The sequence below is a fragment of the Hemicordylus capensis genome, chromosome 5 (genome assembly GCF_027244095.1).
Source record: "Hemicordylus capensis ecotype Gifberg chromosome 5, rHemCap1.1.pri, whole genome shotgun sequence".
In the NCBI taxonomy this organism is placed as follows: domain Eukaryota; kingdom Metazoa; phylum Chordata; class Lepidosauria; order Squamata; family Cordylidae; genus Hemicordylus; species Hemicordylus capensis.
The window spans coordinates 29,946,509-29,965,140 of NC_069661.1; the positions used below are offsets into that span (position 1 = coordinate 29,946,509).

Consider the following 18,632-nt stretch of genomic DNA (forward strand, 5'->3'; position numbering starts at 1 on the left):
AATATCACACTGAAATTAGAAGGAAGCCACACGGAATATGGTAGTCAGAAAGACCATTTTTAAAGTGAGAAAACAAGAGACATCTCATCTTAAATAGGTGGGGATGTCACTTGTTTTCCACCTTTAAAAAAATCAGCCACCTGACTATTAGGAGTGGGATTGGTTATTTTTTCCCCATTTATTTAAATTATACTTATCTCAACTTTGCCTCCACACCCCTGCAATGAAGTCAACATAAATGAACTGAATTAAGGGTCACAACATTATTAATTTACATGTCCGATCTGCAACATTCTTAACTAGTGAAAGCCAACTTCCCCTATGCAGTACAAGTATAATTGCTATCAAGGTGAGATCTAAGAAAAGATGTGGCAGTCTGCAGAGCTGTACAGAAAACTCTCATAGCTTGGAATGGCCCTGTCCAGCAGGATGAGCTTATGGGATCCTTGCATAAGATTTCCTGCTTAGACTAAGGGCTTGGTCTCAGCAGAGGTGCACTTTGCCATAAATCTTGGGAATCTGCTCCATGGCCTCCTGTCTTTGGTGGTGGTGGTGGGAATCCTCAGAGCCCCACCACTGCCCTGCCACTGCCCTGCGCCTGCTGCACCGCAAGTTAAATCTTTTTTAAATGTTTTTTTCAACTGCTGATGCACAGCGAGGATGGTAATGGAGACAGGGGCCGGCTGGCGGGGGGCAGGCACTTGAAGGGAGACCAAGGTGGGGGAGGCAGAGGCGGCGGCAAGAGCTCCTTCCCTGAGCCCACCTGCCACCCAAATGGCAGGACAGGCTGTTTCGGCTCATTTAGCGGCTCTCTGCACACGCACTCGCATTTTAAACCTTAGTTTCTCATCTGATCCTGGTTAGTTTGCTAGATCTTCCCAGTCCCAACTTCAGACTCTGCATTACCCAGTAGTGACTGTCCATGGACCAGTTCTGATATCCAAGGGGCCTCCTACCTCAGATCCTATTAAGTCGTTAAGGGCTGTGAAAGGTTTGGGAAAGTATTTTTTTCATTATCTTAAACCAGGGCTGCACAACTTTGACTCTCCTACAGATGTCAGACTACATGTTCCTTTTTAGGATGCAACTATGTTTGTTTTGAGGTGATTTCATCGTTAAATGCCATGGGATCTTAGGACAAAAGGTGGAATAAAATATTATTGGTATTAATAATATATTAATATTATCATTAATGATGATAATAATAACTCCCATCATCCCTAACTATTGGTCACTGTGGCTGGGTATGATGCGAGCTATAGTCCAAAGACATATGGAGGGTCAAAGTTGTTCAGTCCAGTCTGAAACCTTTGGAGTGTTCATCATTGTCCCCTAATTCTTTCCTTCTCTCCAACTCACTGAGCTTGTTCTCATGAGCAGCCAAGACTAAGGTAAGGAAGCCAAGCCCAGGCCTGGCTGCCCGAAGCAGCTTGGCAGCAAACTGCCTAGGTTGCCTGCCTCGTAAATGAGGTTGAGGGAGCGAGCGCTCCTTTAACAACATTCCTCTGATTGTCTGCCGGCACTGGCTACTTGCAGCCAGTGCTAAAGACGGTGCATGCCCATCTGTGGGGGCATCCCCACAATACACCACACACTCATGCTGGGCATTGTGGGATTTTTTACTCAAAAGTCCTCTGAATGTTGTAAGAAGGTAAAAGGATCTTGGTTGACCTGAGGAGAGGTTCCATCCTAAGCCCTGACGTATGCACCATTCTATTCTAGTTCTCACAATGTGTAATTCAGAATTACAGGAAATAGCAATGAAATGGAAAAAATACAATAATAATAGTAATAACAACTTAATTTTGGAGAAATATTACAACAAATTATTTATATAGCCATCCCATAACAATTGTTCTCTGGGCAGCTCACACAATAAAACAGTAAAACAAATGGATCACGCTATATGCAGTACCGGCATTTGCAGTTCCGCATATCCGCGGATGCCTAACTGACACCCAACTTCATTATCCGAGGATATTAAAAAGTAAAAACCCACATATCCACGGTGCCTAGGTGGCCAGAAATTACATCGAAGGTCATTTCCAGCCGCCATTTTGTAAGAAGAAGCCATTTTGTGGCTCATTTGTTTTTGTTTTTTAAAGCATTTTTTCCATGATTGTGGGGAATTTGGGATGGGGGGGTGGCTTTCCGGGGCAGATGGAAACCCACAGAGCATGGTAGAGCACTTTTTCACATTTTTTCATGGGTCCCCTTTTTAGGCCATTTTCCAGCCTCCAGGAACCTACCCCACCCCCGCAATTCCATTGACTTTAATGCCCCGTTATCCACAGTTCCATTATCCATGGTTCCCCTGTGGAATGAAACCTCTGCAGATAATGGGGTTCTCCTGGTACTACTTAACAAATGCGTATGTGTTTGATAATTAGTGACAAGTGATGCAGTGAAGTCATCATCTGGTGATTTGGTCACATGCTTTGGGTACTATAAATGGTCTGATAAGTTACATCATGGGAGGATTGCAGTTCAACATCTTCTAGTTCAGAATTATCATCTAGTGCAGGGATTGTAGTTAATAACACAATAAAAGTTTGATTTACTTAGATTTCTACCCTGCTTCTTGGCAAAAGCCTTCAAAGTAACTCACACACACCCATCTTTCATACAATAAGCCATACAGAGCAACCATAAAACCAAATATACCCAAGGCAAGAACAATTCAACATTGTTGCAGGGCTCAGAAGATGACACAACACTTTATTCATCTCAGTTCAACTCCAAAAATGCAAATACTTTCTATCCAGTCCCAGTTCCCTGTGAAAAGAAATCTATAAATTCACAAACTGTGAGGAACACACTTAATACGATCCTCCGTTTCATGGCTCCGGAAATAATTTTGAATTGTGTGTGATGTGTGTGTCTAAATAAATAGACTGAAGTCTGTTGAAGTTTGCACAATGCCTGATTCAGATATCTGAACTGTCCCATTTATGTCAATCAGAAAACTGTTAAGATAGGTGGCATATTTTGACAATGCCATTCAAATTGAAGGGAGAAAAAGTCCCAGTGAATTTCCTGTTTTGCTACAGCCAAGAACTAGGGCAGCATTTTATATTCCCATGCTTTGTTGTCAGCTGAAAGCATCGATATTTTGCTCCCCCACTTTTTAAATGTTTAAACAAGGACAGTACCTAAATATCTGATTGTTACGTACCTCTATATGTTCCTGGTAACCACTGTGTTATTTTAAAAAAGCATTTAGCCTAGCCAGGATGAAAAATCAGCACCAATCACTTGACTATTAATACTGCCATATCTACAAACCTCATATGTTCCAGGACCAGGAGTTTCCTCTTTTGTCTCTTTAAAACGTTCCACCTGGGAAACCCACACAGTAAGACTGGTAGACGTCTTCGGCCCTGGCTTGTGCACCTCTATGTTGTATGTCGCTGGTCCTAAAGAAAAAGAAGGGGGAAGAATAAGATAAAATTATTTTTATGATTATCTGTAGAAGCCTGCTTGCATATGCATTCAAGTCCAGTTTACTGTCAAACCATAAGTGATGACAGATAACAGAGAAACTACAATCAGCATCCTCGAGTGTTCGAAAAGAGCATCAGTAAAATATCTCATATAATTGCTCATGATTACTACAATCTAATATGTATCTTCCAAATGTCTCATATGCATTTGTGTAGCTTGGTAAGTAAAGGCCAAACTACATATTCTATTAAATGCTTAATTTGACCCTTTGTGTTTTTTTCATTGTATAGCAACAACAATGAAGAGGTGCACGGGGCGGGGGAGATCTTTGAGCATGATCAAGACCCTGGTATTCAGGGAGGGCTTTTTAACTCTTTCCCCTTGTGCTGCAGTCCTAAAAAAAAAATCCCACCACCTCAATGCTGTTTGCTTTGGGGAAATATTTGTTGTGACTTCAATATTTGTTGTGACAACAAGGAGAAGAGCTACACGACACACACGCTCTGGTGCCACAGTTCTAATAGCCACTGTTCCTAAGAGCCTCTCCCCTGCAGTTGCAATTTACAACTAAATAAAACCTATTAGATACAGCATCAAAGTGTAGTTTGGCCTTGAGCAGAGCCATTACCAGCATCCCAGATAATGAGCGAGTGAAACTGGGCTAAAGGAGAGCCAGCCTGGTGGCTTCACAGCACCTAAGAAGCCAGCTCCTTAAACGAGGTGAACGAGGTGAGCTCTGTTAACCTCATTTTACGGATCATGTGTCAGCCATTGCTGCTTGCAGCCACGGCGGACACATGGGTTCCCAGAAATGCACTGTGCACTCACGGGGTGTATTACTGGGGCTCCGGGAGCAGGGTGCTGCATGGTGGCCTTTCCCTGCACCTGACCCCTGGAGCTGCTGGGCGAGCTGTGGGGAGGCGCAGGCGGCCCGCAGGAGATCCGCCAGGAGATGCATGGGCAGCCCACAGGAGAGCCACCGCTTGTCTGGGTGGACAATCTGCCCACCCAGAGACCTTGCTGTGATTGTCTGTGGAGAGGTAAGCACTTTCGGGCTTCCTTCCCGCAAAAGGGGGTAGCCCTTCTCACCAATCGTCAGAAGGGCTTCAATGCGTAAGACAGGATTATATTTGTTTGGTTTTTATACTCATAGCCGCCTCTACCTATGAGAAGCTTCAGTCAGCTTACAAGGGAGCTCTGATTACTCTCCCATTCAACACAGGATGATGCCTTACACCGAGTCAGACCGTTGGCCTGTCTAGCTCAGTATTGTGTACACCAGTGGTTAACAAGCTGGATTCCTCCAGATGTTTCTGAACTAAACCTCCCAGCATCCCCAGACATAAGAAATTGTAGCTGGGGATGCTGGGAGTTATAGTTCAGCAACACCTGGAGGAAACCAAGTTGGGAACCACTGGTCTATACTGACTGGCAGCGGTTCTCCAGGAAATAGTCTTTCTCAGCCATACCTGGAAATGCCAGGGATTGAATCTGGAATCTTCTTGCATGCAAAGCAGATGCTCTGTCACTGAACTACAGCCCTATCCCAATCATTCCCTAATATGCGGTGATCTCAGGAGGTGTATTTCATCTGTTTATATTTAGGACATGCATCTCCCACCCTTCTTCCACGGAGTTCAGAGCAATGTTTTAGCTCCACAGAGAAACCTCAGTAAAATGGGAAGCATTTTACATTTAATGGCAGAATCAACAAGGTACCCTGCTTCAGCCCTAGAGGCTAAAATGAAGAAAGTACAGTATCCTCATTTTAAGTCTTTGCAAGGGGACCTTTGCTGGATCTCTCCTTCAGGGTAAGGATGTCAGAAGCTACTTGGCCTAGAGGTAGGAGAACTTTCAGTTTTGTGTGCTCCTGCCCTGTTTGGTGAGCCATCAGGATTGCAGATTGGAGTCTTCTGGGGATATTGCACCCATCCAGGTTGTCCACTGACTCCCTCTGACCAGGAAGGAGTAGGAAGGTTTCCTGCTCAGAGACCTTGCCTGAACAACAATAACATTCACTGTGTGTCTATGTCCAGACCGGACAGCTGCCTCTGACCCAGCTCTGAGAAGGGAGATCCAATATTAGACCTCTGATGGTGGAAGAATCTTGCAGAACAATGGGGTAAAATTGTTTGCAGCATTGCTTCCAGGTGGGGGAATGTTCACTGGATCCCCTCCCCAAGCCATAGCTTGTCAGGCCCCAGCCTCTCTAGTTGCAGCATGGTCAAGGTTGACCTAGTTTACTGACTTGCTTGTTTTTATTTGCATTTATAACCCACTCTTCCTCCAAGGAGCCCGTTGTACATGGTTATGTTTATCCTCACAACCACCTTGTGAGTTTGGTTAGGCTGAGAGAGAAGTGACTGGCCTAGAGTCACCTAGTGAATTTCATGGCTGAATGGGGATTTAAACTTGGATCTCCTTCGTCCTAGTCCAAACACTCTAACCACTACACTATGCTAGCTTTCATCCTACAAGGATGAGTTTACCTCATCCTACAAGGCTCCCCATTACCACTTCCCTCTAATCTTCCTCCTATACCATCTACAATATTTTTATTATAAAAGTAATATTTAACATATATAGCAGGGTCAGATATATCAATCTAGTTACATTTCTGTCTGAGCCTCTTTTGCACATTTAACACTGGGAAGAAAAAATTCATTTCACTACACACCATCCCAGTACATAGTTTCCATTATACGTATGCTGCTGCTTATGTGATACAGGTCAAAGACTCGCATTACCAGCTCCTTATAGCACCAGTTGAAAACTGAATTATGCAAAAGCTATCTTCTACTTATTTACCAAAATGCCACATTTTAATCACAGGTCAACGAAGAATAAAACTTTTTCATTCCACAGCAAGCACCTATGAAAAGCCTGCCTGTGTTGTGATTGGTACGTAATGGGAAAATCAAGAGAAGGTGATTCTTATAATTATATATTTTCTGGCCCTATGCAGGTTCACTCTCTATGAAATGTCAACCAATGCTACAGGGCAAAAGCAGCACAAAACAGGAGCAATGGGCAATTTAAACTGAAAATCTATGCTGCTGGCCCTTCAAAATGAACATTTCAGCTCACTCTAGGAAGGAAGACTGGGGAATGATTGCTTTACAAAACAGAGCTTTAAAATCCAAACACAAATATTCTTTGCAGTTAGGAGGCAAGTTTATGGATTCTGGGCTATTTGATTGTCATCCACTTTACTACTAGCTCCTGTTACGAGTTTATTAAAATTCACTGCTGACGTGATGAGGAAAACTACTCAGAGTAGTCCCACTCAAACTGAAAAGACAAGTTAGGTAATACATAGCTTGTCCTTTTAATTTCAACTAGCTGATCTGGTGCAAAGCATCTGCACCCCTAGTTCTCCCTGTCTCTCCTCCCCATCTTCATTCCCCCCCACTTCAGCCCCAGTCCGTTCTCCCAGTCTGCTTTCCCACGCCGGCCGGCCTAGTTGGCGCTTTCTCTTCTCACCGCCGCCTGGCCGGTGCTTTCTAGTTCTCCCCACCGCTGTTTCCTCCCCCACCCACCCTCCCCATCATCACTGCTGCTGCCGTTTTCTCCTGCCCACCCACACCTTCTCCCACCCACCCCCGCCTTCTCTGGCTGCTGGCCAGCCAGCCGCCCCAGCCTTTTCGTCGCGCCTGTCGGCACTGTCATTTACCCACCACCACTGTTATTTCCCTGGCCCGCTGGCCGGCCAGCTGCCACCGCCATTTTCTTCCCCCTGCCCGTCCCCGTCGCTATCCGGCAGTTCTCTGAACTCTCGCGAGAGCTGCCACACATGGGATTAGCCTAACCCTAACCCATATATAAAGATGGGACTACTTGAATTCATTTTCCTCATCATGTCAGCCAGTATCCTGATTTGAGGTTGTACAGGACATTGTAGAAATTTGTGAAATGTAAACAGTTCTAAGCAGTTAGCAGTTCCTGTAAAGAATTTTCTGGTTTAAGAACTAATAAAAACTGGCAAAGTTTTGCACACGTACGCCTTTCCGTCCCTAGCTAACAGCACCTTCAGGTAATGAGTGGTTTAAGTCAAGGAATGAGCATAGGCGCAAAGAGTGAACCCCCTCCCCTTATGCCACACCTCCAATTTCACCAGGCTTTTACCCTTTGATTAAATTGCTATTGTTATTGTAATTATTCACCGCTTAGAGTCTTTGGAGGAGGCGGTATACAAGAAATTTCTAATACATACATACATACATACATACATACATACATACATACATACATACTATACATACAAACAAATTCCCTCCTTCCACAGCCACTGTTTGAAAAAGACAGGAGTTCCAGTCATGGTAATTCCATGTCAGGCCCAAAGAGACCTGTAGCAAACTTACACTTTGGGGAGGAGAGCTGGTCTTGTGGTAGTGAGCATGACTGACAAGCAGCAAGACCATGGGGCTTTGCTCCCAAAGCAGCCAACTGCTCTTAGAAACAAAGAGAGGGATCACACATGAGACAGGCCTTGTAGACCGGCAGATGAATCAGGCCTGTGTGCTGATATCAGCTCAGCATAAGGGGTGAAAAGAAAAGGGATGGAAGCTGCACTAGTTGCAAGAAGAGAGAGGAAGCGACTACAGAACGGTAGCCAAGGATGATTACTCCCATGGCTGCTGGTGCTGAGGAAAACATATGGAGGGAGGTGAGAGCTCCCCTCAGAGTTGGGGGGTCATCCCACCAGGTTCTAAGCTTTTCCCTCACACATCAATCACCTTTGAAGAAAGCAGGTTCTTGCCAGCGAAAGCTCATGCTACCATATATTAGTTAATCTTTAGTGAGCCATACATCTGAGGTGCATTTTTTTTTGCACCAAACACAGCTATTCTTCTGTTATTTAAGAGCCCATTAACAATAACAGACATTTCAAAGGTGATGCTAAGGTGACTTAGCTTACTCCACAGCAATTGTCAAGTGGCTCTTAAGTAATGCATTCACATGGCTGGCTACTTCGAAGTAACAAGGGAAGAATGAGGCAGTCGAGAGGGATATTTGTAGTGTGTCTGTGTTGTGTTTAATACTCTGCCTACACCTCATTTCAATATAAATGACCTGTCAGAATGCGGTCACATAACTGTACAAACCAATCAGTCCTCAGGCTTGGGGGGAAATGTACATACATTTGCATAAAGGCTCAAACACGTAGAACATGCAAAGATGTGCAAACTATGTATTTTCATAAAATAATGAGGCTCTTCTCACGATTAGTGAGAAGAGCCATGAGGGGGTTAGCGGGGAGAGCGGGCTTAGCCCGCTCTCCCCACAGATGAGCAGGGTGGAAGCCCTGGGTGGCCGGATCAGCCGCCCACATGACTGCCGGCTCTGTTATGGGGCCAGCTGGGGCTGGGGGGATCGGGGGCTTCGTGGCCCCCAGAAGCTCCAGCATGCCCTGCGTGAGTGCACAGGGCATGCTGGAGAGACCCCTGAGCCGGGAGGCTGCTTTTGAGCCTCCCAGTCGGGGGGGGTCTACTCATGAGTTTCCGCAGCGCGGAGCTGCACTGCGGCAACACACAAGTAAAAAAAAACGGGTTTGTGGAGCACTCGCTCCACAAACCTGGTTTAAGGGCAGGGGTACTGTAGCGGCTTACCCACTGAAGAACCACTGGGCTCGCAGCCAACCCCGGTGGTTCACACAATGGGAGAAAATCGGGCTAGCGGAGGCCTCAATATGTGGCACTATATCCATATCAAAGCTAAAAGCTATATCCAATAAAGCCATTGTTATTAGGGGAAAAGATGTAAATAAAAATAAATAGATTTCCTATCTCTCAAATGTATCACCCAGAAGAAGAGTATTTGTTTGACATCTTGTGTATCAGTTCCCAATAAAAATATACTTGTTTCACATCAGTTTTGAATACAACACAGATATGCAATTTTTCTCATCAAAATACAAGGAAGCAGGAGCCTCATCCCTTCCCAATTGCTACTGCTGGTTATTTTGCTGAGGAAAAGTTGTGATTTAAACATGTACCATTCAGAACTAACACAAGACATACAGTATATGTACTCAAGTACACAGAATATTAAGTGGGAAATGGTCCAGAAACCTTTTGAGCTAGAAGCAGAGACAAAGGGAAGGGGAGAGTATGTTCTAGCTAAATTGACAAATAGGGAATTGGTAGATGCCCTGAAGAAAGATACCATGAACGTATTTAATTATTGTTTTACAGTTTCATACCCTTCCTTTTAAAAGATAAGAATTTTCACAAGCCATCTTCCAAAATTAAACAATGGTGAATGTCTTACTTAGGGAAAGTGTGGTTCCCACTGCCCTATAGGAGGCTGTGGTATACCTATTAGGGATGTGTATGAGCCAGTTTGGCATCTCCTTTGGGAAGCGCCTAACTGGCTCAGGCAGCCACAGCCGAAACGGTACGGCGGGGCAGGGAGCAGTTCCCTTAAGGAACCGGTAAGCAGGTCTTGCCTGTTCTGCTGCCACCTCACTGCTTTTCCGAGCGCAACGCTCACCCTACCAATGGCCACGCGGAGCTGTGGCACTTTTCCCTGCAGCCTATGAATGCGTCGGCATGCACATGGTGTCTACGCATGCGTAGGTGCCATTTGCATGGTCAGCAACTCCATGCTGACTATGCAAATGCCGCCTGTGCAGTACCCATGTGCATGGCAATGCTGTGCATGTAGGCTGCAGGGAACAGCACCACAGCCCCATGTGGCCATTGCTAGGGTTCCCCGGAAAAGCGGCAGGGCAGCAATGGAGCAGGTAAGGACTTGCTTACCAGCTCCTTAAGGGAACCACTCCCTGCCCTGCCAGCCCGTGCACTTGCCATTCATGCACATCCCTAATGCCTATCTACCTGCAGGTAGATACCTACTCTGCAGGTATTTATGGATGAAGCAGACTGTTTAGATACATTCCAGTCTAACTGTCGATCCTGATTTGGGACAGAAACTAACTTGACTGCCCTAGTAAAAGGTCTGCATGGAGAAACAGACAGGGGGAGCATAACCTTGTTAGTTATTCTGGACCTCTTAGAGGCTTTCAGTACCATCAACAATAGTATCCCTCCGGGATGCTTGGCAGCACAGGACTGCAGTGGCTCCAATCCTTCCTGATGAGTTGGTGCCAAAAGGTGATGCTGGGGGACTACTGCTCCTCTCCTCAGTTTATGGATGCTGCAGAGTTCTATCCAGTTCTCTGTGCTCTTCAAGATCAAGTGGGAAACCACTGGCAGAAGTCTTCCAAAGGTTTGGGATGAGATAACTCTACCACTCATTTCCCTCTAGGTCTTTAGGTCCTAGAGGTGCAGCTGAAATTCCAAAACAGTATCTAGAGGCAGTCTGGGTCTGGATGAGGGTGAACAAGTTGAAATTTAATTCAGATTAGACATCGAGGTTGTGAACAGGACCAAACAGCGAGGCTTGGGTGCAAGCGGGTGGGGGAGGCAGGCTCTTACCTGCCTCCTCCCAGAGGACCAATAGCTGTTCTTCACTCTGCCAATCACAGTGGCAATCAGTAGAGTCGGGAGCTGGGGGAGGAAATCCTCTGGCATCCCACAATGCACCGTACCAGGAGTGCAGTGCATTGGGGGATTTCCCCACGGCTGGGTGCTCTAGCCACCTGGCTCTGTGGAATAGGGAGTGGGGTAGGAGACCAGAGAGTGGGGTAAGGAGGCATGTGCATACATATCCTCCTACCTCACTTTCAGCCTGGATTTAAAACCCGGGCTACCTGGCTGAGGATTACCAGGTATCAGTCCCGATCCTGGCAGTTCTCATGAATAGCCCTACCTGGGCTACAGCTCTCCTATCCAGGTAGGGCTGGTTGTCAGGACAACCTCATTGATTGGTGGTCCCATAAGTCTGGCTAGAGGTGTTTAACCTGTTATAGATAGGGCTGCACTTCTCCTGAAAGATCAAGTATTGTACAAAGTCCAGGTGTTCTCCTGGTTCTCCTGGTGCGCTTCCAAAGACAGGTACACGTGGCTCTCGGTATCCACAGTATCAGCAACCACAGTTTCGCATATCCACAGATGGGTGTTAGAGACCCAATTTCATTATCTGTGGTATTAAAAATAGGCGTTTTTCACTGATCTGCAGTTCCTGAGCCACTGGAAGTGACTTTTGGTGTCACTTCTGGTGGCATTTTCTGTCCAGAGGCAGGGTTGTGCCATTTTGTGGCTTGTATTTACCAAAAAACAGCCACCCACAAAAATCAGTTTTTAAAAATCAAAGGTTTGGAGGCACATTGTTGGGGAGCTGGAAAGTAAGATACTGTGCTGTACTACTTTTATTTCTGCTTCTCTCCCATTTTTATTTTTATTTTTGGCAAAAAAGGGGGGGGAGGGGAGTGCAGGAACCTAACCCCCAGATTCGCATAAATTAAGGATTCATTATTCACAATGTCCATATTCATGATTTTAGGTGAACCTCTGCGAATAACGAGGGCCTCCTATATTGGCAATGGCCAGGATTGTCTTTGACCAGCTTTGGTTGGTACACCAACTGCAATCCTACCTGGATCCAGAAAGCCTGTCATTAATGACTCATGCTCTTCTCACATCTAGTCAGACTACTGGAATGCTCTCTACATGGGGCTGCCTTTGATGATCACGCAGAAGCTGCAATTAGTGTAGGATGTGGCAGCCAGGGTTCTGATGGGAGGTAGGGTGTATAGATCACATTATGCCTATCCTCCACTGATTACAGTGGGTGCCCATTTACTTCTGGACTTAATTAAAGTATGGATAAGGGATGGAGTTCCACAAGGCTCCATACAATTTCCAATGCTCTTTATTTCACTATTCATTTATTTAGCATATTTTTATACGGCCCAAAACTTACTTCTCTGGGCGGTTTACAACAAAGTAAAAACAGAAAAAGTAAAACATTAGTTAAAACTCCCCCCCCCCGAGTTAAAATGTTACAACAATTTAAAATTTTTAAAATAATATTTTAAAACAGTATTAAAACTATTAAATCAATATTTAGTTATAAGCCTGGGTGAACAGATGCATCTTTAAAGACTTGTAAAAAGCTGTCAGAGACATCTACATGAAAACTGCTGGGAATATCATCAGGAGGTTTGGTGCTGGGTGTTATCAATAATAATCTGGTGTTATCAAACAGACACCCAGATCTATTTCTCCATCTTGACCTCATCAAGAAGTGGCATAACTTCCCTAAATGCCTGCCTGAAGGAGATAATGGGCTGGATGAGGAATAACAAAATGAATTTGAATTTGAATAAGATGGAGATACTGACTGTGGGGGTCGGGACCCGAGAGATGGTTTAGATCTGCCTGTACTTGATGGGGTTACACTCCCACTGAAAGATCAGGTACGTAGCTTGGGAGTGATCCTGGATCCAAAACTCTCTCTCGTTTCTCAGGTTTAGGAAGTGGTCAGGACCACTTTTTATCAGCTACGCCCATTTCTGGAGGTAAATGAGCTTAAAACAGTGGTGCATATGCTGGTGTTCTGAGAGTAGATTCTCTGGTAGGAAATGAGAGAATCAACTCTCATTGTCTTGTGCTGCTCCTACCCATTTCAATGGGCCTTGTTGGATTGCATCCAAATAGGTCATTCACACAATCAAAAACTGTCCTGCCTGGGTTGGGGAGCTGTGTGTGCTCCCGATTTTTGATTGTGTGGAAGCAAGATAAGAGGAAAACCTGGATAGAAGTGTATGTGTGGAAGCAAGACAGGAGGGAAATTTCCTCCTACCTTGCTTCCATGCAATCACTTCCACCCAGGTTTAATTCTTACCTTGCTTCCACAAAACCAAAAATTGGATGCATACATAGCTCCCAACCCAGACAGAACACAGTTTTTGATTGTGTGAATGACCTCAAAATGTTTGTTTAATTGTTTAATTTAATTCTTTGCACATTGCAAATATCCTTCGTTGATAAGTAGCACTGAGGAATATTATCATCAGCAGGGAGTATTACAAAAATCAGTAAGATACGAATATGCAGGATTTTTAAAATTATAAATGCTAGTCTTTTTATATGATCCAAAAGCCTACTGAAAGTCAATAAAGCATGTCTCTCCCAAAGGATGGAAGCATTTGAGAGACTACTCAAGCTGTTAATTTAGGAAGCAAAACCAACAAAAGGGGCCTAAAAGCTTGCTTTCCAGAACAGTACTCTATAAATGCTGGATAAGTAAAACATTTAGGTTAATAGGGCTCGGTGGAGTATTCACAACAATCTGTGAAACGAAGGTAAGATCTAACATGCTGAGTTTTCAAGAAAGCAGCACATTCCACAGAGCTGCTTGGAAATCATGTTTGGCTCTAAGTCACTCTAGGTTAACTCCATAAAAGAACGCTTGGAGACATTTTATGTGATGGCCTTGTGGAAGCAATATTTTGCAAGATATTCCTGTGATAATCTCCAGGTAGCCCTTATACTAAATATGAATGATGGTGGGGGTGCAAAGAAATGATAAGGCTGCATTAAAAATGAAGGACAAAATTTTAATGTCTACTAGCAACATTCATTTATTCATTCATTCATTCTCTCTCTCTGAATTATGATTCAAAACACTTTCCCCACCATGTTAAAAGAAAATCACGATTTCAAAATTAAGCACTCACAAAACTACTATAATACTGAAGTCTGAGTACCTTTGCCCATGAGTTTGGATGAACTCATAAGCTCTCTTCAATCATTTTGTGTTTCCTGATTTATACAAGGAAAAACCTTTACCTCTGCAAGCTTTCCAGTCATGCTGAGATGTACTTACAACATGTATTCACATCCCAGACTTCCATATGGCCTACAGTCCATTTAAATCAGTTAATAATTAAGGTTTCAGGGTATCTTCTTCTTGTTCTGAGACACCAATATGGTGACTAAGATGTTAATTTGATAATGAAGCTTACCAGTCATATTGAACACATTCTGAATAATCACTAATTACTTGATTTGTGGTTAATTAGTGGTCTGGAACCAGAAATCTTCCTCACAATGCTGAATGTTAATTTCCTTTTAGACTTCCAGAGTTCACTCCTGAAACAGCAGAGCAGCAAGTAGATCTCTACCACGAGACAACCAGAACACTAATTTGATGCAGGCAGGCATTTTTTTCATGATAAATAAAAAATAAAGAAAGCTTTTGCTGCTTCATTTGATGTCCTGTAAATAAACTTAATTTTATCTATTTTTATTTTAATTCATATTTTAAAATATTTTTTTTAAAAAAAAACCCTAGATCCCTGAGGTTGAGCAACTAGAACCAGATACAAAATACTGGCAGGGGGTCAGGGTTCACCTGGAGACCCCATCAGAGGAAGAGGAGGAGCCACCCCAGCCTGTACCCCTGAGCCCAAGGACCACCCCTGGATCTATCAAGGCTGGAGCCAGACACACTGCTCCAGAAGAGACCCAGGCACTACAGGTGACCCCCACTTCCTCAGAGTCCCTCCATCACCACCAAATCCCCAGGAGCTGAAGCACATGAGAGGTAGGGTGCTTGCCTGGCTGCTTGGGGCCTTCCTCCCAATAGGCCTACTAAGGAGGAGGGGGAGGCTGCCTCCTTGGGAATAGGGCTGAACTGAAGAGCAAGAAAGAGACGGGGCTCTAACTGACTACATAAGCCCACACCAGCCCTCCACTGGCCCAATAGCTCCTCCAGAGAGCTCATCATCCCAGCTGCCTCAGCTGTTTTGTCACCTTGCCTGGCCCAGGTATGGATACAGGGATAGAGTCAGTTCATTATATACGCACATGAACAATCCACTGAGATAATCTGCATATGCAAGTAGAAATTTACATCCAAGTTGCTGCAGTTCAGGGATTCTGCTATCACTAGACCAGCTCTCCTCCCTTTATGCTTGCTGTGGATTTTATCATCTACAGCAGAGGAATAGTAAGATACAAGCATCCTGGGTTTGGTTTAAAGGGATTATCTTGTGGTCACAGATCTATCTAAACTTTTTATCTACACAATGTTTTCTTTATCATGTTTGCTGTTTTGCAACGGGGGTCATGTGCTGCATCTCAGCTGCATCCCAGTCCTCACCCATCACTTACTCCCATCTATTTTCTCTGTTTCAACTAGTACTTCCATCACCTCTTCCTTTGGGGTCTGGCTTCTTCCTTGTCAGCCCTTATCCCTGAGTGTGTCTCAGTATCTTTTGCATTAAACAACGAAGCAACACAATCATCATTCTTGTTCTTTCCATTTCTGTGCCCTGTGCCACAGTGGACCCTGAAACACAGGAAAGCCAGCTGAAGGATAAGTCATCATTATCCTTGCCTGTGACACTGACTAATGACGGAATGTTCACTGATCATGTGTGAGATGCTTTTTTTTTTATTTTTTAGAAGTCTGTGACATAGTGGTTTTCCACTCCTCACCAAAGAATAGAACAGCAAAAACCGCATCACACTCTTAAACACCCTAAATACGTAAACAAGAGGGTATATTTTCAACTGTGGATGCTTCCTTAAAAAAATCAGCCCGAGGCATACTCCAGGCATGGGAAATAGCAGCCTGTGCAATTAATTTGTCAGAAGTTATAGCAAACTAAAACAGACTTTTCTAATGGTAGACACTAACACAAATCAAATCCTGTAATGCAGATTCCAGTGCCCACATGCAAAAGTTTTATTGTCTCTAAACTGCCTAGCTCTTTTTAATGTTATATTAGAATATAAGGCTGCACACACACATAGCTGGAAACAGGAGTGAGTGCAGGCATTTTTGCTGCAGGGCAAACTCTGCTTTCCTTCACCTTTGCTCCTGTGCTGACACACGTCACATACAGCCTATGGATCAAATCCCAGTTGTCTCTCTCTGCTTTGCTCCTCCCCGTGTTCTTCAGTAAAGCTCTGTGTTGTGTTGTTTTTCATTTTCAAAGTGTCTGGCTTCGTTATCCAATTAAAAGTTGAGTTAGTGCTTTCTTTTTTCTTTAGCGCTCTCCTCCCCCTCCCTGCCATCACCGCCTTTTATATATACACAAACACAATTGGCAGCTTCACACAATTGCCACCAAGTCAGTAAGCCAGGTACCTCTGGTGCCTGGTGAGCACGCATTCCCAGAGGGTGTGCTCTCTAAACCCACAAAGTCCAGTATGTGCACTGGATTCCAAGGTTCACCTGATATTCTCCTGCCTAAATTCATACGCAGGCTACAAATGGGTGGAGAATCTCCAGAACCTGTTGGAGGAATTTTGAGAATCTCCGGAACCTGTTGGAGGAATCTCGGGAACAGGAACTGGGCAGGTTTAGAATTTAAACCTGCCAGGAGCTTGCACTCTCCATTCCCAACATGTTCTCAGCCTTCTGACTTGCCAGTGGTAGAATGAAGGTGCCCAGTAGGACACCACTCTGAAATTTTGAAATCACTTAAGGAACAGCCAGCTAGCACAGAACATAGACCTGCTTTGAGAAAGGGGGATTCATAATAAATACAAGACAAGGCCAATCAGTGGTGTGGTGGAATAAAATGACACACCTGTCATGTGCAGTAGAACCTACACCTATAAAGTATGCACATTATGCTGCAGTGTCCTATTTCCCCTCTCTAGCTTGGGAGACAGAGAAGAATGCAAAAGGGGTATATGATGGAGCACACTTGATGTGAAGCAAAGGAGGAAGCATGCCGGCAACCTTCAGAGAGTTGCAAGTAAAAACATTCCAATATATGGCGGCTTAGTGAGCCAGGAGGGACAGCCTAGGCCCAGCTTCACATAGTCCAGTCCAGTGGCAAAGCGGGAACACAAGTTAGAATGAGTCAGAAAGTGTCCTGCCAAGTCTACATTACTCCCTCTCCAATGCCATCCTGTCTTCTCTGGTTGTAAGCAAAACAGTTCTCAAAAGTCATCAAGAGGTCTCCAAACACAGAACACCATACCATCTTATCAGTTTCAGGATTATTTTAGCTTTATCCTTGGATACCATGCCCACTCTGAGGAATTGTGAGCACAATGGGAAATGTCCCTGTAAGAAATACAACATTTCTTTCCTTGTTGCAAACGAGAAGCTCCACTGTCCTCTGGATTGTGGTAACATTTTACAGAATGGTTCTTTTAAAATCTCAAGCTTTTGGAGAACAATTTCCTCTAGGACATCCGGAGCACAGAATACAGAGGGCTGTATTATATGATTATACCTGGAAGATCTGGATAATTCATACCCCACTTCTAGGCATTCCTTGGCATCATATCACCAAGCCTGTGTATTCCACATATGATTCTAATCCAAAAACTGTGATTTACTTAGAGTGAAAGCTGAACATATCTGTTCTTAATACTGCACTCAAAATACAAACCTTATTAAATATGGACACCTAGTGGTATTGATAAGTAAAGGATTACTCTGGCTGTACATTCTGATTTTGTAGTAAAGGATTATTCTGGAATTATATCAATAATGCTTCCAGAAAGGGCAGCCTTGCTTGCAAAAATGCATGCTTTAGTTTTGCTGTCATTGTTTCTCAACAATATCCATATGCATAACTTTTGTTTACCTAGAATTTAACTTTAATTTCTACCTTTGGATCTGTGAGTTAGGATATGCCTTTTCTGCTCTGGACAATAGTAAGGATGATTTCATGTGTGAAAACATACTGTTGGTCCTGAACTTCATGACAACACACACATTTCTGATCCAAATGACATACACTCACTTTTCACAGAGAGACATTCTCAGCTCATTATTACCCCACAGAACATCCTCAAATTGATGGGAAGAAGGCTAATCTATGGCAAATACAGCAAACAGATACACTTCAGTCTTCAAATTATATGAGCATACATTCTAACTCTCACTCTCTCCTGGTCGATCTAGATTGCCAAAGCAAGATAATTGTCCAAATGTTCCATTTCAAATTATTGGAATGCAAATTAGCAAACAACTACCTTGTTTCATTGCTTTAAAGGAACAGAAAGCAGCACAACTAACTTTCTCTGGATTAAGCTAATATGTGGAGAAGTATTTCTGCGTTAATATATGATTATGTACACTACCTGTTCTGAACTAAAACTCCACTCCACTTTATTCTCTACTATGGGTATAAGAAAAGCCAAGCACAATCAGAAAAAAAACCAACCAGAATGGCTAGCTCCATGTGCCTACTGAAAAGCAATTCCTGAGGGCCAGGGGACCCCATGGAATAATGTGCAGTGTGGTCTAGGGGTACATAGCAGAAGCAGGGGTGCCAGCAGAAACCAGAACCACTCTGTGTAAAAGGG

The 18,632-nt window shown here is 43.9% G+C and overlaps 1 protein-coding gene across 1 annotated transcript in view; it reads right to left on the reverse strand.

Annotated features, from left to right (window-relative positions):
- STPG2 (sperm tail PG-rich repeat containing 2) overlaps window positions 1-18,632 on the reverse strand; it is a 351,852-nt gene that overhangs the window by 149,723 nt on the left and 183,497 nt on the right. Inside the window, exon 12 of the mRNA XM_053258361.1 lies at window positions 3,286-3,416. Within this exon, the coding sequence (XP_053114336.1) occupies window positions 3,286-3,416 (131 nt within the window). The remainder of the gene's footprint in view (window positions 1-3,285; window positions 3,417-18,632) is intronic.